Raw genomic sequence first — 22,654 nt, 5'->3', positions numbered from 1 at the left:
ATGTGCATCAACAGTGTTTGAAATTCAGGGGTAAGGTAGGGAGACCGAAGTCCTTAACGGATGGATTCAAAGTGGTTGTGGTAAAAGTCCTCACAGAGTGGTTCCAGGCAGCAGTGTTGTAGCTGACTGGAATGTGGGACTTCACGGCCATAGTAGAACCTTCTCTGGATTTTCTCACAGATGTGATTAGTCAGATAAATCATTAGTGTTTCACAGCAATAATCATCTTCAAAGACATCTTCCCATCAGTAGCATAGCTGGAGATGCATGCATGCTGCTGTCTACCCCCCTCATCTCTTCTTTAAAGGTATGGGGGAGGATGTTCTTTTTCCAGGTGGATCATCAAAAAAGTGATTCTCCTAATTGTTAATGATTTTGGTGATATGTTTCTGTGCATGCACACTTTGCGTTGTCTATATGCGAACTATGGTTTCAGCCAGTCATTGAAGTTCGCCTTTCTCACTGCGGTTCTTTAAAAATGGCCGAGGGTCGTAAGAGGATAAGTAACTACAGAGAAGAGAAAGGCCTCAGATGAGAGAAACAAGACCAGAGTATTTTTGGAAAGTTCTTTCTTGCGATGGCGTACACTGAAAACACAGGTTGGGCTTCCCACTGATGCCTCGGAGTGAAAGTTCTACTCGACAGGTAAAGTTTGGCACGTTATTTGAGAAATCCATTTCACATCACTGCTAGTAAAACGAGGAAAAATGGGCTCCTTCATGCTCTCGCACACGTTTAATAGGCTCCCCCCTCGGGAGCAGGTACAGGGTTGTTAATGTGCATTTTGTTTTGAATTGGAAAGGGCGGTTCTTTTCAGAATTTCGGGAAAATCCTCTACTACACCTTTAACCGTCTCAAACGCTTTCATCTTACCATCAAAGCAGGTATGAAACAGAAAAATACGGTGTACACATTGTGGATGAAGGAGGATGGAGGAAGTCAGCATCGTAGGTGCCGGGAGAGGGGGGGTAAGAAACGATCAGCACCAGAGCTTGCTGGTCAGAAAGTGCTGAGTCTCAGCTTACAGCAAACACTGCTCATTATTTTGGTAGCGTAGCAATGGTAGAGGTTAAAGCTTCTAAATAAATATTCCGTAAAAATTCAAAAAATATCCACTGGACTTGGTTTCCAAGATTTGAAGACGTTTCGCCACCTCTCCAGGAAGCTTTCTCAATTCAAATGTCTGGATCCGCAGTGAGTCTAGTTTGGAAACCAAGTCCAGTGGATATTTTTTGAATTTTTACGGAATGACTATGACCTGGATGACTGGGAACCTTCATCAGCATATTCTAAATAAATAGTTCAAACATGTCAGCCTATTAATTAGAGCCCAACCAATATGGGAGTTTGAGGGCTGATGCTGATATTGGAGGCTTTAAAAAAACAGGGGCTTAAAAAAAATAACGATATCAGATATTGGTCGATATTTGATATTCATTGGCCAGAGTATTTAAAAAAAAAAAAACAATAAAACATGAGCTTACATAGGATTTACACTGTCACACTACAGTCAAGCTCTAATTGTCATAATAACCAGAAATATGATTCAAGAAAAAAACAAACGGAAGATAGAACTATAGAATTAAAATAAGCAACTTTAATTTGAGCAGTGTAACCATAACACTATAAATAAGGTATTTTTTTGTGGTGCTGATTTAGTTATTGCCTCAAATGTGTGGTGTTTTTTGCTATACTGGTGCTGGAGCCCTGACTAACGCTAACACTGCAGATGCTGCATTCAACACCTGTTACATGGCTCCATACCTGACCTTTCCCCTCTGCCTGTGAAATGAATATATATACATTTAGTATATATTACTAATTAGATTTCAGCTCTACAGATGAGCATTTTAAAATGAAAAGAAGTGGCTGCATACAGCGTAAAGTGAAAATACACAGGCTAATGAAAGTTGTTTTGTATCTGATTAATTTTTAAGACATATTGTCATATTTACAGGGACCTGAAACGTTCCCTTCTTCATTGAACAGAAGGGACTAAACTAGATTTAAGTAGTAATACTGCAGCTTTTAAAACATCCAAACAGGATTACAATTAAATACAATACAAGTTGGAGCCTTTTAAAAAAGTATTAGTGAAAACATTAACTTCTGAATTTATGAGCCCTAGTGCAGCCTGATTGTCAGTATGAAGTGTAGTGGTACACAATATAATAATCTTATTTTCCTTCTAAAATTATATTTATTTCGTTACAAGGAATTAAAATTCTAATATGTTTGCCATAAGTAGTATATATATTAAACTTGCTCTCTTACTGCACCTGAACAGCATCCTTCAATGAAGATGTTTGTTGTCATGGGGCACTTTAGTGTAGTTTTACAAAATCAAGGCTTATTATGGTGTAAACTGCATGCACTCTACCTCTCCGTCCAACTCCATGCTTATGCTAAAAGCAGCTGTGTTTGCGTGTGTGTTTTTGGGGAGGGGCGGTGCAGAGAGAGCTCAATGACAGGAGGGGAGGCATGGTGGCAGTTCAGCATGTCAGGTTGTGTGGAGGTTTTTAGGACCCAAATACAGAGATGGAAGCTGAGGTGGTTTCTTGCAGATTAAGTTATCCAAAGAGCAACAGAAGCAAAACTCCACCAACAAAATACAGAAAAACCAAAATCAAAGAGACGTCAGGGAAAACACACATAGGGAGCCAAGAAGTGACTGAAGAGGAGGAGTATAAATGTCAAACAAAACAAAGACTGGGAAAATTAACTGATTGGAATCTGGTGTGGACAGAAGGATCTAGAAGGGAGCTAGTGGAAGGAGACTGATACAATAAGGGCAACAGAGGGTAAACAAGAAATACATAAGAACTCAAATATAACCAGAAAATAACACAAAATGGAAATGAAAACAATACATGAGAAAAGAAAATAGAAAAACATGATTCAAAGTGTAACTGAAAAGTCAAAAAAAAAAAAAAGGCAACATAATGAAAAAGTGCAGAATCAGCACATCACCAAGTTTCTTTAAGCTGTTTGCAGCTAAAATAGAATTTTATAACAGCCAGATTTTGGCCAATGTTTATAAACGACCCAGACCCTAAAATCGTCCCGATAAATCAACCAGCTGCTTAATCCGTTGGGCTCCACTATGAATGACAGTTCCAATCCCTACAAATCAAGGCATAAATCATGTCATTAATCACATCATCTTTAAATCAGCATGGCAACTGTCAAAATTTGACAGTTCTGAAATAATACTTAGTTTTTATTTCTATAGGGAGCTATAGTCGAAATCACCCATTGCTTAAAACTCCTGCCATTACTTTGCAGCTTTTAGAAAAAATGTTTATCATCAGTAAATTTCAGCATGTGAATTCTGAACATCTTTGTCAGGAATTACTTATTAATGCTTTATTGCTTTTCTGAGGTCTTCTTTCTTTTAACTTCACAACCTGATAAATACAAGATGTTTTTTTTTTTATGTCCTCATACATAAAAATGAAAGAGGATGTGTTTATGTATCACCATGAGAACAGTTAATAGCCAGAGACAGGATCGATTCTTCACACAGAGCTAATGCTTTTGATGAGTGAAGTTGATGAAAATAAATGCTCAGCATGCAAGTACTTTAACCCGACTGTGTTGCTTAGCAACGATCTCAGAATCTGCCTCTTTTATTACTTTTTTTACCCAAAAAAGAGAAAAACAAAACAAAGACCAAAATCTCCAGACAAAAATTCCCTGATTGAGTATTTTCAAACACAAAGGAACAAATGATTGCATTCAGAGTGCAGCGGTCTCCTCTGTGAAGTGTTTGTGTTTCTGACTCTGGCTTCCATATGAAAACGCTGACGTGAGGTAGAAATGATAAGAGCAGCACAAAAGATTTGATACATTTTTCATTATAGTCTAACACAAAGAAGAGAAATAAATCTTTCAAATTCTGCTGTCAGGTAAAAACATAGATTAAAGTTTCAGTAATATTTCTCTAACTTTGAGTTTTGTTCCATTGTATTTAGTAAAATCAAATAAAAGAAAGCAATCAGCATCAAAGTGCAGAAAAACCCTGGATTGATCTATGTGAGGAGACACTCCTATAGTGCTAAATTAATGAGGATGTTTATATTCCAACGACACTTGGTAATTATCTTGTTTTCTGTTTTAGGAAGATTTGCAATTTAAGTTAATTCTAAACATCGGACATTATGCGTTTTTAAGCCCTTTTTAAAAAAGAGAAAAGGCTTGAATTGTGCTACAGCACGGTTGGAAACCTCAGAAAACACCATTGCTTTCATTTCTGCCATAAGAATAAACTTAGGATGCAGAGGCAGAAAACCATTGATGAGGGAAGGGGGACAGCAAAGATACCTGAAGCAATGATACTCCCATATTTACGAAGCCATCACAGATGCAGGAGATTTTTTTATGGGATTTAATTTTCCTTGATTTATCAGTCTTCTAACTCAAAAGGATAGATTCAGATTAGTTTCCTTTTGTTTGCCAACAAGTTGATTACTTCAAATGACGCAAGTCCAACTGTTCCACTTTAATGGCTGTACTACTGTAGAAACCATTAGAGGGTAATATTACATCATACTCAGACGACAAACAATATTTGCATATTACGTAAGCACCATCTCTGTATACTGCTACACTCCTCCCCTCATGCATGTTCTCATTCTCACTCAAATAATTAAGTTATGTGTGCATCTTTGTACATGGAACTGCAATTCCAATCAATTCAATTGATCATTATACATCATAACTCTATAGGGATGAACAATATTTAAGTGACACGACAGTCAATTAGGTGTGCTCATTTCTGAGGTGTATAGACCATTTAAAATATGGTTTGTTTCACTTCTGTGTAATCTTTTTGGATAGATGTGAGCACACAATTTGCAATAAGGTTCAGAGCAAAACAACCATAATGAGACAATATGGAGGAACAGAATGTGATCCAGTATTGATCCAACACAGCCCCCAGGTGTGCTTTGTCACCTTGAACAAAACACCTTCCTGTAGGCAGATCTGTGTTGCATTTTGAAAAGCAGTGGAACAAACAAAACTGCAAAAAATGGTTGCTGGTTCATTTTTTCTCTTATAGTTTAAAGCCCCATATAATTTTAAGCTGTGTTCTCCAAATTCATTTGGTGTACTCTCAGATGAATAATATACTAAGACAATTGTTAAGAAAGGAATTACATTCATTATTATGCATATTGCACACATTGGTTAAACCAGTTACTCTTTAACATTAACATATTTGACTTACTTCTACATTTATCACTGAACAACTGTTTACAGAAACATTTAGACTAGATTCTGGAATACTATTATGTTGTATGTGATATTGTGCTAAATTTATGCCACCCGTATTTCTAAAAGCTTACTAACACCTTTTTAGAATTTGTGGTTCCTATGGTGTAGCAGCAAAACTTCTCATGTTTAATCTGTGTGTGTGCATCAGTCTCTCTGTCTCTACTCTTCTCCACAGCAGTTCATTCTGGCCTTATTATGCTCATGGCCTCAGCTGAGACTTTCATCATTAATTTTGCTCCTCAATTTCAGTTTCCTTCTGCAAGTTCCTTGTCTTACATCTCGCCTTTTTTGTGTGACCTAGTCTTCTTGCACACTACTGTACTTGTAGATTTTTGTCAACTATCATCATTAGAGCCTTTTACTCACCATGTTGTTTTCAGGCTTTTGTCTACATTAAGGTCATAAAACATATTTGGCATACATCTCAATTCATTTATTTTATGTCTTAGCTTTCCTCAACCTACACTGTTTATCATTATCCACACTGCAGTCTTTGTCATTTATTTTTAAGTTAGAGTGATTGTAAATTTACCCACCTGAACTTGTTTCCCTTAGATAATATCTGCACAGAGCAGTCCATCATAATTTGAGTCAATTTTTCATCAGATTAAAATTCAAAGAAGCTCAAGCTCATCATGTTACCTGACAGCAGCAGAAAGATTTGGACAGGTAGATGCAGACAATGATTATGACTGAGGGACATTCTTCTTGTTTTGGTACATGTAAAGGCATACGAGCCGGTAGCAGTAAGACAGGCATAGCAAATAAGGGACAGACAGTCTGACAGACATGCGGACAAAGACAAAAGAGAAGAAACAAGACACACAGAGAGACAGATTAAGAGACAGACAGATAGACGAACATATGACAGTAAACAAGTCAACCCCTCCCCCCAAACTGACATCCTCAATTACTTCCAATGCAAATCATCCAGTTTCTGACAATTCAAATCAGTTGCACGTCTAAAATGCTGTTCTGTGTGTGCATGACTCAGTTACTGTTTTAACTTTTTATATAAAATAAAGAGTAGGAAAAGGAAAGATTAATAAGACAGAAAGAAAGACATTATACCTTCCCCTTGCTAAGAAAGACTTTCCTTTCTTTCTCCTCTTTTTTTTTCTTCATTTTCTTTTCTTTCTTAATGCTCTTGGAAACATTAGGTATCTACAAGCTGTCATTGAACTGTTGGAAACTCCCGAATTAATTGTAATAATGGAGTATATATTTTTATACTTACAGAATTTGTGTTTTTGTTTCACACTAACATTTTTGTAGTGATTAAAACAATTTTTTTCTTAAATGATTACTAACAGTGTCAGAATGTTAAAAAACAAAAAAACAAAACAAAACAAACATATTTTTTAATGATTTAAACAGTTTAGCTTTAATGTAGTTGTTAAAAAATAAAAATAACTCTCAATATAAATTCCCCTTATGCTCATAAGGTTTAAGGAGCACATCAGGTTTAAATAAACACATAGTTTATTTAAGTTGATTCCTAGAACTATCTAATGTAACAGGATATTTTACAGTCAGGCGTCTGGGTTAATAATTTGTTAACAAAGAGTGTCTAGAGAAATTACACATTTAGGTCTTAAATCATTTTTAATTTCATGATTCTATTTTTTGTTATTTCTAGCTAGAAAATAGACTTAAAATGAGTTAAAAAAACATTATTGCACATTTTATGACTAAACATGCTATGCTTCATCTTTTAAACACTAGATAGTACTGTAAAGTTGTTTTGAGTTGTTATTGTGTGTATAACTGTGCAAAGATTCATTTGTCAGAAATGGATATTTGTATTCAACAAATATTTCATATCCCACTCTCTTTTTATTTGTTTTCAACAAATAAATAACAAAAATAAGTAATCCCATGCTGGTGTTCACTAAGTGGACACTTAGAGTGTACCTGAGAGGCGATCCTTTGGGAGTGGCCACACCATAACCCTTAGAATCGAGGTTTCCTCCTACTTTCATGGTGTCGCAGGGTTTCCTCTGCTCAATGTATTCATTCATGGAGGATTCTAGTAGGTAGGCATACTTCCCCTTTGACTTTCTGACGCGTATTACACCCTCATTGGTATTCTTCACAAACACTGATGGGTCTGCACTGCGCATGTATGACCACATCTTCTCAAACACAGCGATCTTAGACCTCTGAAGGAGTGGAGAGCAAAGACAGAATGAGGCTAAGTTAATAAAAACTCAATTTGACAGGTTTTCCCTTTTTTTAAACTTCATCACAGCACAGAATCTAATTTGATTAAAATGGAACTGGAAACACGAGTTTCTGGACCATATTAAGTCCTAATTTCATGCCATAAAAAAACAATTCAAAGCAAAATCACACCGGTTTTCACATGGTAATCTTGCCTCAGGTTTTACTGGGGCAAGACTTAAGAAAGTACAAAATAATCTAAATGGTCTCTTTCTTCCGTAGTTCAACAAAATTCAAAGCCTCTGCGTTAAAGGAATGGCTTAAAATTACTTTTCCAAAAACCCTTTTGCATTTGACAAATTAGTTCTTATTAACTGATGGCAATGCTGATTTTCTTTTACAAATGCTATAAGAGGAAAATTCTATTAAAATGTACAACCCCCGCCTAAAGATATAACTAACATTAAATTCTTAATAACATTAGACTTTAAGACTAATTCAATTTTACATCTACAGCACCAAAGTAAAGTAAGTAATGTTTTGCAAAGAGAGTGAAGTGTTGAACCATGTGTAACAAAACGCAGGTATCAGGAATGAACATGCTCAGTCACCCTAAAGAACTCTTTGGTAGAACCTCCATCAAGGGTACCATAGGCGATCTCAGTCTGCTTTGCCAGGTCTTCTGCACTCTCTATAGGGGACACCATCCTCTCCACAGTAAGGAAAGCTGCCAGGTTGGCTGTATAGGATGAGATGATGATGAGGGTGAAAAACCACCACACCCCTCCGACAATTCGGCCGGACAAAGACCTTTGGGGAAAAATGGAAGATAAACAACATTCTTGAATGAATTCAGGAAACGCTGTGTGGATTTTCTGGACTTGGACCTACTCTGTTTAATGGTGACTATAGAGGAGGTAATAGGACTCATTTAATCAGTGTGTCTGAGTAGAGACACAACTACAACTTATAAATAATAAAAATTTGATTTTGTCAGATGAATGCTTCAGTTTAGCCCTCTGCCCTGTTAAAGTCTGATAAGTAGAATGGCAGGCCAGTTGAAGGGTGCCAATAGGTCAAACAAACATTCATTACAATTACAGTTTGCAGAATACCACCTTGGAAACAACTTTTTACTATGAGTCAAAAGTGCTGCAGCAGCAGTTGGTCTTAGGTACTACTTTGGTAACTAGTAATCTCAGAATAAGACTCACTTTATTTAACCAAAGTTTAACAAAAACAATCACAGACTAAAAAAAAAATTGTGTCCCAAAGACTTTCAAGTTCAGCTGCTACATACAGTAAGAAAGAAGCATCAGAATTTAATGAACCCCCTGCTGCTGCTGGGGGTGTAATGTTGTGGACATACTTTTTCTCCTTACCAACCATTCAGCATAATTATTTCTGACCATATCTCTACTTCTTGACCTCACTATCCTCTGATGAGTACTTCCAGCAGTAATGTCCAAATACTCAAATCTGCTTCAAATGATTTCTTGGAGTAAATTCTACAGTCAAAAGCTTCATTTGAATGGTGCCAATCGGATAGAGCTATTGATCCTGACGTTACAATCTACCATACCGTGCCGTACCATACCGTACCGTACCATACCATGCTATACCATACCATCTTTATTTATGAAGCACTATACACCGAAAGGGACAAAGTGCTGTACACAATCATAAAATACAATGCAATTATAAAAATAGCAAAGATCAAATAAAAAAATACATATTATTTTACAGACACAATAAAACAAAGTGAACCTCTCAGATTGCACCAAAAGCCAAAGAAAAAAGTTGGGTCTTAGGAAGAGACTTAAAAGCAGCTAGTGAAGAGGCCTGTCTTATGCCCAAAGGAAGATCATTCCATAGCTTGGGAGCTGCCACAGAAAAAGTACAACTAGCTCATATGAGTTAGATGGATTCCCACAAACCTTTGACATGACGTATAGTCTAAGACCACTTCATGAAAATCAACAAATAAATATTGCTTTACATGTACTGTACGGTAGGTGTCTGCGGAGAGGGAAGTCTGGGAGTCTCTGCTTAGTCTGCTGCCCCCGCGACCCGGTTCCGGATAAAGCGGGAGACGACGAGTACGAGTATGTACTGTACGTGATACAGCCATTTGCTACACATAGCTTTGTTTTTGGTAGTTCTTTTCAGGAAGACTGTGGTAAGCAATTTTACCACCACATTATGAATATTTTAAATGACTAAAACTGGAAGTTCTGGTTAATTAATAGGCCATTCAAATCAAGGGTTACACTCATTATTAGTAAAATGACCATAACAGTAATCTGCTTACTTGACAAAGCTTTTTAGTCTTTACCCAATGTTGGACTCCTGGACAGGCTGTAAAAATTCAGTGTATTTTTCACCTCTGGCTTTAATCATTTAAAGTATGGTTATCAACAGAGTTATTAATCACTAACAAAGGAAATTGTCTCTGTTTCTGTAACTATTGACTAAAAAGGAGTGGATCTGGTTCTGAGTAATGCCAATAATCCTAGACAACCACAGTAAAATAATGGCTCTTTATTATGTAAAATTCTTTGTTAAAGTATTGTTATGTTTAATAGCTATGCAAAACTACACACTTCTTAAAATAAGGAGAAGGTGAATGAAAGGCTAATAAAAGGCAGAAAAAGGGGGTCTGAGGGTCTTTTCAAAATGTCTCTAGGGATGTTCAAGTTTAAGGCTTGATGAATTAATGGATTTAGGGATGTATTTTAAAAGAGCAGCTGATAAATGTGACCAATACAGAGATCTTAAATGCATTCAAAAAAATAAAACCTCATTCAGTTTTACACTGAACAAAGAACAAATAATCACAATGCATTAAAATGTAGCAGCACTGAAAACCAATGGATTAATTCAGATGACACATAGCAACAAGATGGTTACCTTAGCTAAACTGTGGCCAGGTTAGAACAAAGGGTGATACATTTCACAACATGGTACCCTCCGTGTATACACATGGCCAAAGGGAAGTAGCCTGAAGCAAACAATGCCTGCTGCTCAAACCTTATCACACTAATTCTCAGGACAACAGGCGGAAATAGACAATGATGGGGACGAGAGGGAAGCCTACAGTACCAGCGTCAATCATTGCACATTTGCAGCACACATGCTCATTCACACACATGCTTCATTAAGTCAACATTCAGTTCAAATTTTTTTTGATAGAAAACCATCAACATTTGAAATTAAGGATATTTTATTCCAACTCTGGTTCGGAAATCCCTGTCCGTTAACTTCAACAAGCCCTCAAAGAAACGTGAATTAGTCATATGTAATAACAAAGGGAACTTTGTAGAGCTTTATTTTGCTTTATCACGCAGTGACTCAGATCCGCAGCTGACAGCTTCTAGGTAGTGCCAAAACCAGTGGTTGTGTTTCGCCAGCTTTACAGCGGCACCTCAGCATACGGGCGGTAAGGCTGCGACTGATCCGGGAGCAGCAATCAGGGGTCGACCAGGCAAAAAAACCTTCAGGCAGGCGGAATTGCAATGAGAGCTTCTATGTTCAGCTGGTTCTGAATCATAGGCAGAAAGCAGTCTGTTTTCGTCAGCAAAAATGAGACTTCTCCAGAGGGAGGTGGCCATTTAATTTGGCTTTAGCTGAAGATTGGTATGTCCTGCCAACAGACCCAGAGGTTACAGGGCAAAAAGACCAGTAAGCTTTTTGCACCGTGGATTTACAGAGACATGTCAGGGGGTTTGGCTTGCTTACGTGGTGGGCTCGCTTACATCATAGATATCTGATTCTGCAGCATTTGTTCCATAACCGCTGTAATCCATGAGGCAGGGAGAGCATCAACCACCTGATCTGGCCAAGCAGAATTTCACTCTGGAAAGATGTTTTTACTCGGCTCTACGTTGGCCCTACCTTTCACATACCTCACACACCTGAGTTATTTACTATATTTATGCTGATATATGTTTAGGCTGCAGGATGACCAATTTTCCTTATTCTGTGTTATTATCTCTGTTCTCCCATTCTGCACTATTGAGGTCATAACTTTATGATCTTTTTTTCCTGTCATATTGGTGTCATCTGGTCTGTTCCTGTTCAGCTTTGACTCCATCCTGGATTGATCTCTGTATATAGACGTTGGATCTGTTCTTCAGTGCTTTTTATTTGACTAACTGTAAATGCTCGCTTTTCATCCTCTGGCAAGGGAACTGGCGCGGAGATCGTCTGTAGGGCCTCTGCCCCTGATCCCCACATTCACTAGATCTCAGTTGAGTGGAGAGAATATCTAAGGTGTGGAACAGCCAGATATTCACTTAATAGATTTACAGCAGACAAATCTCTAGAAGCATGTAATGCATTAATGTCATTGTGTATCCACATTTTCAGCCTAACATGGTGATTACAGTGTTTGCAACAAATTTTTGTTTCATCAGAGGGAGAGCTTTTGCAAATAACAGCCGGCCCATGAAAGGTTGGCATTAATGTGAAAAGTTCACATGCCAACAATGTTTCACACCAAGCTAAAACCTTTTATATGCTTCTGACTATAGCTTTTTCTTTCTAGTAAATGATATCCGGAGGTTAGTTACATGTTAGATTGAGCTGCTTGTCACAGATTCCTTTCACACATTAGATTTTCTAATATCATCTTTATTTGGCTCCAAGCAGTACAGTAGGTGTGAGAACTACATCTGTAAGTTTCTGTCTGCAGGACATTCATGCTTCACATAAACATTGAATGCGCAGAGTATATTAATTCAAATCACATCAAACTCACACACACTGATTTTTTTAGCCCTGCAGTCCTATTCGGGCTAAAGGTGACCACGTACAACCGCACTGAAAAATACCTTTAGTAAGATATTCTAAACAAACTAAAGAAAAGCACTAGTTTTGGTGGATTTTGCAGATTTAGTAGCAAAACTGTACCAAGTCGAGGCAGATTTTCAACTAAGATTTATTTTTCTCTCGATGTGCTGAAAAATAAGGAAGGAAAAGCTACTTTTACTATTTTACATAATTTTACAGGGCATACTATGTTTCTACTTTTGGATCTGATCTTTTTTTTTCCTCATCAACTATTATTTCTAGCATACTACCTACAAGGTTTTGCCATTTTAACTAATCCTTTGTTAAGCTCGCTCGCAAGCAGATATTTTTGATCTTTTCTCTGTTGGAAAATGATTGAAAGATGGTTTATCTACCTCCCAGGCACGACTACTGCATCAATAAGCAACATAAGACTCTGGTATTAGGACACATTTTGCAGTAGGCCTATCTATACACAGTCAGAACTAAATAGTTGTTTACTCCTCCTGTAATTAGTTATTACTACTATTAGTTTTCATCATTTGATCTTACCTGGGAGAGATGTCACAGCCTTGCTGCATGAAGGCCCCAAGTGAGAACCAGAGAGAATTAAAGATCCCAAAATCATTGGTGTGTTCAGGGGTTTCTTTTTCTTTTTGTTGGTTCTGGTTTGGATTTTGACCTTGAGAGTAACCTGACAGGTAGAAAAGATAGCGGAACCTGATTAATTAAACATATTTTTGTTGTGAGAAGTATTGCAACAACACAGTTGTGGGCTTATTAGACAATAATATTGCGGAGATACCTAGAGATTGAGGGTCTTCAGAGGATGAAGTGGGTGGAGCTCGTCGAGACCCTGAAGATGGAACAGTTTCATCTTCTTCATCAGACTCGTCACTCTGCCACTCATAGGGACTAAAACGGCTCACCTGCAGAAAATCCTGAAAATTACCAGACTGGACCAGCTCAACACTTAATGTAATGCTTAACGCAAATAAATAGACTGAATACATTTCATTAAAAAAATCTCATGCTGAAAAGGTTTGCTTTCTGATACCTGATGTAACAGGAAACTTTTGCTGGAGCTTTATAAAGTATAGATCTTACTTACAATTTTACAGAAAAAAAGTCTCAGCAAAATAGAGAGATTTTTAAACCTAAATCTCCCAGAGATATGAATAGTATTGAGCTTTATTATACATAAAAGGGGAAAGAAAGATCAAATTTGTATATGAAAGGATTGATTTAAAAGTAAATCGCATACATGCCCTGTAGCATAGTCCATTTTATAGCATGTCTTAGAAAATACAATGAATAGGAAATTATGTCTGGGAGCGGAAGGATTATGGGTCATAGTCAGGTCTATGGTGTATTGTATAATGGTGAATATTTTTGTGATATAAAACAGTGCTGCAGTTTGATAGTTGTTTAGTCCACAACTCCAAACCACAGCATCTAGTGACCCATCTAGGGTCTTTACTATATTGCAATGTTAATAATTATTTAAAAAAGAAAAGAAAAACATCAGCTTACTTGTATGTTGTTGTTACAGTATAATTTAGCTCAGTATTTGTTGTTTAAATCTGATAAGAAATGCCTCAAAGTCATCTGTACCTTGTTACATTATGCCATTTCTTTCCAGCCTCATTCTACTTTATAACCTGAATTGAACCATCTACTGTGCATGTACTTGACAATGACACATCAGTGTACCTTGTCTTGCAGTTATTTTATAAAAAAAGGAAATCAAAATAAGATTAAAAAATCCCCAATAAAATACAATTTAAAACCCACTGTTGATTAGTCTACTTTTATATTTTTAGCTAAAGATCCCTTTTAATATCTTTCCCCAAAATAACAAAACATAACTAAAAATCTTTTTTTTGTTGAAGGGGGTGCAGAATGTCCAAAAGACCGGTAAAAAATGTAAATAAAAAAAGGCCTGTTAAAACAAGCTTGAAAGGTTCAGTTTAGCCAACTGGACGTGGAGTTTTCTAGAGGTTTCACCTCTTTTCCAAGAGGCTTGTTCAGTTCTACCTAAGCCGTTCAGTGCAAGAAAGGGTGAACAGACCTTTACTCTGGAGAGAACAAGCAACCCCTACACAGGCACACGGCTGAACACAGGAGGAAAAACTCCTCAGGACAGGACTCAGCTATCCACCTACACCTGAAGACTAAAGGACATTTGTTGAGGACAACAAAGTCCATTTTCTGGCCAAGGAAGAAAGATGGTTTGAGTAAGGGGTTAAGGAAACCATCTTTGTTAACCTGGAAAAAAGCATTTCTCACCCACTTGCAAAGCACTTTTAGGAACAATGCCAAGAAGATCCACTTCTCACCTGCCCTCAGCTGACTCACACTTCAAAGAGGCTTGTGACCAAAAACACTCTGATGAGGGACTTAACGGCCAAACAGAACCCCTTGACAACAATTAACCCCCCAGGTGACCTCGATGGCCAATCCTGGAGGAGGGATCAGAGTCAACTTGTGTTTCCCCTAATTCTTTGTTACACTTACAGTATATTAATCTCAGTTCTCCCCACCATTAGTTAGAACTGAAGAAGCCTCTTGGATAAGAGGTGAAACGTCTTCTAGAAAACTTCACAATCAGTTGCCTAAACTAAGGCCCCGTCCACACGAAGTCAAAACGAACACGAAACGCTAATATTTTCAAGAACGTTTGTCGTAAAGACGGAGACGTAAAATAAATGTGATCGTCCACACGAATGCATGAAAACGCTGCAAAATGTATGCCAGGCCTGTAAGTGGCGCTGTGGTGCCAAAGCAAAAATAGGCGACGAAATGTTGGGTATGCGCACTAATATTTATACATGGTTGCCCTGCGGGTCCATTTTCGTGGTTCAGTCAAATTCAGGTGCTGAACTATGTCGTCGATATTGCTCTGTTCTTCCTGGAGATATTCCAGAAGAAGAAGATTCTGTTGTAAGCCCGACAGCAGGGTGAGTAGCATTAGCAGCAACGGCGCCATTGTTGTTGTGATGTGTCGCGCATGCGTGTTTAGAGCCGAGGCTATGACGCATGCGTGTAAAAAAAAAATGGGGTTAGAGCTTAAAGATGGAAACGCGAAAACGGCGTTTCAAAATCTTCCCACTCTGAAGGCCTGATAAAAAAAAGATTTTTTACAGACCCCCGAAACGCCGGCTTCGTATGAATGAGAGGCTGGTTTGGTGAAAAATTTTTGCATTTAGGCCAGGGTTCGGCTTCGTGTGGACGGGGCCTAAACCTTTCAAGCTTGACCATGACCTGGGTGAGTGAGAATCTTCACAGATAAGCCTATTAAAACACAACTAATGTATTTCTGAGTGTATCAAACTCAGCAATGGACTTAATAAAAAATATCTTTTCACAGTTAGAATAATTTTGAAAATTATTATTAGTTATAAAGTTGCCTTTTGTATCTCTGCTTCTTTCTGTATGTCTGCTTCTGTCTCCTTGAACCCCAGTCAGCCTCAGCAGATGGCGGCTCACACTAAGTCTGGTTCTGCTGGAGGTTTCTTCCTGTTAAAAGGGAGTCTTTCCTCTCCACTGTTGCAATATGCATGCTTGGTGTGAGGGATTGCCTTCAGGTCAATGACCCGATGCAATCAACTGGTTTTCCTTAGATAGAAAACTTAATTAATTTTACTGTGTGATCTAGTTGAATTGTAACGTGCCTTGAGATGACATGTTGTGAATAGGCGCTATATAATTAACTGAACTAAATTGAATTGAAATTACAATGTGCAAGGAGTTTTATGTTTATCACAAACAGGTCAACAATTTTAATTGAATTATTTAATACCCTCAAAAGCAAAACGAGCAACAAACTCATACGAAGTTCTTGACAACTCCGATGTTGTTGAATAATTTGTTTATAATGAGTTTTTGACTATGGGAACTGCACAAACCCCCATTTTTTAGAAACTTTGATTTTTAAAGTTTGTTTTAAAGATTTGATCATGAAGTCCTCAATGTAAACAGATACATCAACTTCGGTCATCATACCAGAAAGAGCACCACGCTGACTCCGATATATGCGAAAACTATACACATCCAGATCTCGTAGGCCAGCGGGTCAAGAAAGGAAAAGACGCCTGGTTTGGACTTGGTTGGTTTCTTGATCATAATGGAGATTCCCAGAGACATAAAGGGTTTGGTGAAGTCAATCACCTGCTCTCGAACAAGAGTGATGGTCAGCGGGGCGACAGCCATGTCTGCCTTCTGTAGGAAGACACAGACAAAAATCACTCAGATGAGGTCTTTGTCCTTTAAAAACATGATTTTTAGGTGCAAACAGAAACCAACAGACATGTTCACTGACCAACAGCGAGAACATCTGCTAAGCTCTCACTGCTGATATGGGCATGAAGCTAAAAAGATGCTTTTTAAACCACTTGACCTAACTTTCAACAGCAATTTCTTTGCTCATGTGTAAATATGTCAGGACGATAGATCCTATGTATGTCATAGACCACATGCTTGCTTTATTTTTTTATCTTTTCTTTGATACTGTTCATTTATTGTCTCTCATTTGAGAAAAGGGTTAGCATAAAATTAGAAATTTGTAACAAAAATATATTTTAATCCTACTATTGTTGACACTACTGATTGAGATATATAAATTACTTAACTTAGTTTTCTTTTATGTCATACTGTATTAGAGCTAATAATGTGACATACCGGACTGACATACCGACTTGTAAAAACCATCCAAAATCAGACTAAAGCCAAAAGATAATAATAAACAACAAAAACTCATGTTGCTTATGGTCCCGTCAATTTCATTCTCAAATATCTGTTTCTTAGTACATTTTTCTTTGGGAGCTTTAAGATGCGTTTAACAGCAACATATCCTCAACCATTATTTAAAAAAAAGAAAATAGTGGTCTTTCTCAAATCAAGAGAAGGAATGGTCAAATAATTAAGAAACTCTAACATAAGATAATGTTACATTTAGATATCTTAAATAAACAAAGCCTGTGTATATATTTGAGAGGACTAATAGTAGCAGCAGCACAAGCATAGGTTTGCATAGGGACCTGTCCCTACCAAAATTTTGGACTGACCTACTTGTCCCTACCAATAATTCGATGTGAATAACATGTTTATAATATACAATTAGGGTTGTCAAAAGTATCGATACTCAAAAAAATATCGATACTAACACATTGTATCCGGATACAATACTCGTTTTTAAAAGTATCGATACAGTGCCACCACCAGTGGCACCTGAACAGTCATTCATCTAAAGTGAAGAATAGAGGAAAATGCACTTTCAGAACACTGTGTGATTGAATAATTCTGTGCACTTTTCAGTTTCAGACTTTTTTTTTGTAACAGGTGCAGCTGCTGAGAATTATTTTTGTTTCTTAACCGGTTTGGCTAGTGTCATTGCTATGTGTGCAAAGCATAGCCAAGGATGGAACACTTAATTTAAATTTTATAAGTTTTTTATCAAGCTTGCTTAATATCATGCAGAGCATACAACCTCAGAATATTGCTCTTATTGTTTATTGTATTTATTTATTGTATTTTTTTTATTAATGAAAATATATTTCTGTAGAAATTTGGAGTCTTTGTTTTCATCCTTGTTGTATCGAAAATGGTATCGAGTATCAAATATTTCCCTTAGTATCGGTATCGAGTTGAAAAGTTTAGTATCGTGACAACCCTATATACAATACAGCATTAATGCAGCAGTCTCTTCTTTTCCTCTCGCAGCTCCTCTCCCTGGTAGCTGCTGCTAATGCCTGCGCGGTCTTCCCTGTCCCTTTAACCTAGCAGTGCATGTTACTGTGCTGCGCCATTTAACGTTTTTTTAAATAATTTTTTTATTATTGTTATTATTATAAACCATCATATACAACAGATAAGGTATCGGATTAGATGCATATAAACCTATAAAACCTGGAGAAGGTGACCCAGGTTGCTTCTATATTTACAGGACAAATAGGACAAAAAAAGACAAACACAAAAAAACTGCTGGGCTGTTTAACTCCACTCCTAATTTTTCTGCCTTAAATTCCGCCTTTTCTCTTCCTGATTGGCTGTTTTCTATTCTGTATGTGTGTGTGTGTGTGGAGCATGAAATTTTTTTTTTTTATGCTACAATACCGTGGTTACTCCAATTAATAATAGGCTACAAAACTAGTCCCAATTCAATTTTTTTTATAAAATCTATGCTAAAACAGGCAAAAGCTGCTGATTGTAGTTCTGTAAAGAAGCCAGAGAGAGTCTTTTTATTTGTGGAACCAACGTTAGCATCTCAAAATAATACTTAGTTCTTAAGTATAATAGAATTTATCGACAAAAAACTTTTTTTTCTTTAATAAAACTAAATATTGCGAGTCAGACAGAAGTTCTGAAGACTGCTGGATAAAATGGACAAGCAAAGACTGTAAGCTATCAAAAATTCTTATTCTTAGCCACAGCCAACTGAAAAAGAAAATGTGAGGGTTTCCCTTTTACAATACTTTGTTGCTATTATTGTCTTCATTTTATGATGACACTTTGAGGCAGTTAAGGTATAAATACCAGGTGTTATTTCTTTTATAAGGTATTACAACATCTAAACATATGCTATTTTTGTTTAAATAGCAGAATTAGGGTTCCTAATAACACTAGTGCTATTTCATTGATTATTTCTACTTCTAGAAATAGGATAAAGAAAATTACAAACAGAGGAACACTATTTACATTGATTTTAAAGTTTCATTTAATTCTTTAATATTAAAAACACACTTGTATAATGGTGACATTATATTATAGGAAACACAGATATCCAGTAATAGTGATGCAGGGCAGCTTGATGTTGAAGCAGCTGGCCCTTCAGTGCCTCAGATGATGTCTAAATGATTTTAATTACAAATTAAGGGGCAGCTTTTTTATTACTATACAGTATAAGTGTATTGAATTTAGGGAAGTCAAACAATCAGTGGTGATGTTGCATCAGTGGCAGAGAGAGAGAGAAGTGTCCGAACCTTAAGCGCTTCAGGTGAGAGATTAATTTTGTTTAGTATGAGTAATTGATTCTGTGATCTCTTTCGGAGCTCACAAATGATGCCACATTAATTTTAGTATAATTTGCCTGATTTACGTCTGTTTGGTTGGCTGCTATCTCCACTTCAGATGCATTATGTAAGAAGTGTGTTTGCAATGTTACGATAAAATTAGGGCTACAACTAACGGTTATTTTGCAAATCGATTAATCTGTGGATAATTTTTTCGTTTAATTGATTAATAATTGGATAGCCAAAGGTTTAACCAGGTGGAACGAAAACGTTTCCTCTTGAGGAGTTCTAGATTGAGAACACTGACAGACAGAAAATTGTTTTTTTATTTTAAATGTAAAATGTTTATATATTTTTACAATCTTGGTATAATTACTGCTCTAAGGGGGTAGCTCTGTGAGCTAAACGCACGTCTTACAGTCTCTACTGTACTCCTGTTAATGATTAATAAATGACTAAATTAGTTGACGATAATCTAAATAATCGATTAACACAATATATTTTGTTCAGCCCTGGATCAAATACATCAAATGGGCTACACAGAGTAACTGCAGCCCAGATGTACAACTTGTATAATGATATTTTAAATGCTCAGTGTCAGTTCCTCTTCTAGTTCCAGTGCACATGTAATTACAATATATTTAGTTGCCGTCCCTTGAATATATTATTTTCAGAGAGAGCATATTAGATAAACAAGTAAGAGTGGGGTTTACCTCCGCACAGTTCTATATAATCAAAGGAAAATACAGGATAAATCCACATATAACGGACATATTTAGACTGTATTTGTTTAAATAGATACATATTTACCTTCTGTCTTAGTCACTGGTAAGTTCAAATGCTAACCTTTTCAAAATGGAAAAAAGTGCTAATTCCACATTCGTCAGAGCCAGTGATGCTTCAAACATTGAAAAACAGCATCTAGTGTGTGAAGTGCTAATTAAATTTTTATTAATGTAGCAAAAAATGCTGCTTTTCTCTTTAAACGAAATGCGCCCTGATGCTCACGTCAAGCATAAAAAAAGAGCATGTACAGTTTTGCTTAGGACCAATGACATCAGACCAACGAAACTTAAGGCCAATAGTGTCCCTACCAAAGTTTTAATCAAACCTATGCCCTTGAGCAGCAGCATTTTCCCTAGTTTTCGCAAACTTCAAATTTGTAATGCTTAGGATGCAGGAGTTGTTTTAACTTTGATCTCAGAATTTAAATACAATAAAATTGTATTTTTAAGGGGCAAAATAGCAAAGAAGGTTTGAAAAGGTTTAGCATTAGAGAAAACAATGCAAGTAAAACCACTATGTTGGCAGACTGTACAAACCAAAAAACTGTTTATTTAGTTTAACTTAAGTAATTTCTCTGAAATATGGACTCATTACTACTAGATTAGCCAATCAGTTTATTTGTCTAGGATTTAATAAATGCGTTACCATAAACTCACCCCATAGACCAGTTCTCCCACCATGCCATTCCATAACTTTGATTCCGCATCTCTGGCGCCATACTTTCCATCCGTCACCAACTCGAGGCTGTAGGTGAAGCCAACATGTTTGGCGATTTCGGCTGCTAGTTCAGCACAGTAACCTTCATACTTTTCATTTCCCTTAAGCTGCTCGTGGTTCTTCTTCAGCATCATGTAGGGAGCTTCCTGTGACCACATCAACAGAAACGGAAGGGGATAGCTCACCACTGCTCATATTTAACCAATGTTTTTTTTCATGTGTGTTATTTTTATCCCTCCCCTCTTCCCAATAAACATGGTATCTTGATCCATTTAGTAATAACAGCAACAAAAATATCTCCTTTCATGATGTTATAAATAACTTTGGGATAATAATAGTAATTTTTCTATTTAGTGTCAACAAAAAAATATAGAAGAATGTAGGATGTTTTTTATGATGAACTCCCTAAACTGGTATCTGTTATTTTCAACAAAATAAATTGCATTTTGATAAAGCGTGATTTAATTGTTTTAATCCTGGATGGTCAAACTCCCGAGCCTGGGTAAGTCCCACTGTCTCCGTTTGTGGGTCAAAGACTTTCTCACCAACAGGTCCCAAGTGGTGAAAATAGTGAACCATTCATCACCCTCTTCAATTAGGAACATAGGAATGCTGATTATTCAGTCCAATCCTCTTCATTTTATTCACTGAAGACTCCAGAATTTGTGCCCTGAACAGTAACAAATTCTGGAGCTGTTGATTTCAGGTAGTGAAGGAGGGCAGAACATGTCCCATTCTTAAAACACGGGGAGGCAGTTTTTGATTACATCAAGTTTGTGGACTTTTACACCTCCTCTTACCTGTCAATCATAAATTACTACTCATTTTTTTAGGCATACTCAATCCAACTGGTGCTAAAAGCACTATGGCCATTTTAGCCCATACAGAAAAGTCAATATGACAAACAGGGACATCTCACTAAATAATTAAACAGCTAATTTATTTCAGTAACAAAATCTTTAAACACATTATATAGATAAATACTTAATGAAAAAAATATGTTTATTAACTATTTAAAGACTTTACAGGTCAGAGAAGATTTCCTGCCTTAAAGTGTTGATATTGACATTTTCAAGTTTTGTAGACCAAAAAGTTAATAATTTCAATGGGGCCTGCATAAAATAGTTTTTATCAAAACTATGCCACTCAGTAACTGTAGGCTAGATGTCTGCTCTGGATGGTTCTGACCTGTAAGGTGTGGTACCTCCATATTCCTCAGCATCTCTATCCTTTGCTGAGCTTAAACTGGTTGATGGTTCAACCACAAAAACCAATCCAGACAAGATGTTCTGGAACAATTATCAATGTTTCTATCCATCTCCATTATAGAATAGCTAGCTCCAAAAGTGTTCTCCCTCTAACATGACCACACAGAGATGGGCTTTTACTAGCTATTAAACAGGCTATTGCTGTGGCACTACTAAAAGTAGAATATTTGTGTTAAGAATAAGCCTGTTTAATTCCTAATAATTCTTGCTACATGATATTAATGCAAAATTACACAAAACCAATATCACATCATCAACATTTAAGTGTAGGAGTTATCTTGACAACCTTTTAATGAGTGAGGAGAGAATGGAGCCGAAGGTCTACAGACACAGTATACGGTGTAATTCAAATGCTGCACCGGTCTCTTGATATGAAGAAAGAGCTGAGCAAAAAAGATAAGGTTTCGATTTTCCTGTCAATCCATGTTCCTACCCTCACCTATGGTGGTCATGGTATCTGGTTCATGACTGAAAGAATGAGATTACAGATACAAGCAACTAAAATAAGTTTCCTCTGCAGTGTGCCCGGGTATTCCCTCAGTGACAGGGTAGGGAGCTCTGTAATCTGGGAGGGCCTCAGAGTAGAACCGCTTCTCCTCCACATTGAGAAGAGTCAACTGAGATGGTCCAGTCATCTACTTT

General features: G+C 36.9%; 1 protein-coding gene across 4 annotated transcripts in view; it reads right to left on the bottom strand.

Annotated features, from left to right (window-relative positions):
* The window catches only part of LOC119798139 (glutamate receptor 1-like), a 91,154-nt gene that overhangs the window by 28,802 nt on the left and 39,698 nt on the right, over window positions 1-22,654 (bottom strand). For 2 of the 4 annotated variants that reach the window (XM_038307492.1, XM_038307491.1), the window contains exons 8-13: window positions 20,684-20,890; window positions 16,237-16,452; window positions 13,037-13,160; window positions 12,784-12,925; window positions 8,052-8,250; window positions 7,192-7,439 (exon numbers count right to left, since the gene is read on the bottom strand). In XM_038307492.1, coding sequence (XP_038163420.1) covers window positions 7,192-7,439; window positions 8,052-8,250; window positions 12,784-12,925; window positions 13,037-13,160; window positions 16,237-16,452; window positions 20,684-20,890 — 1,136 coding nt within the window. Of the gene's footprint in view, window positions 1-5,997; window positions 6,058-7,191; window positions 7,440-8,051; window positions 8,251-12,783; window positions 12,926-13,036; window positions 13,161-16,236; window positions 16,453-20,683; window positions 20,891-22,654 lie in introns of all 4 variants that reach the window. The other 2 variants (XM_038307488.1, XM_038307490.1) reach the window with 2 other exon arrangements.

This window comes from Cyprinodon tularosa, unplaced genomic scaffold (genome assembly GCF_016077235.1).
Source record: "Cyprinodon tularosa strain WSP-4 unplaced genomic scaffold, ASM1607723v1 ctg610, whole genome shotgun sequence".
Classification (NCBI taxonomy): domain Eukaryota; kingdom Metazoa; phylum Chordata; class Actinopteri; order Cyprinodontiformes; family Cyprinodontidae; genus Cyprinodon; species Cyprinodon tularosa.
This window is presented reverse-complemented; position numbering and strand designations above follow the sequence as displayed.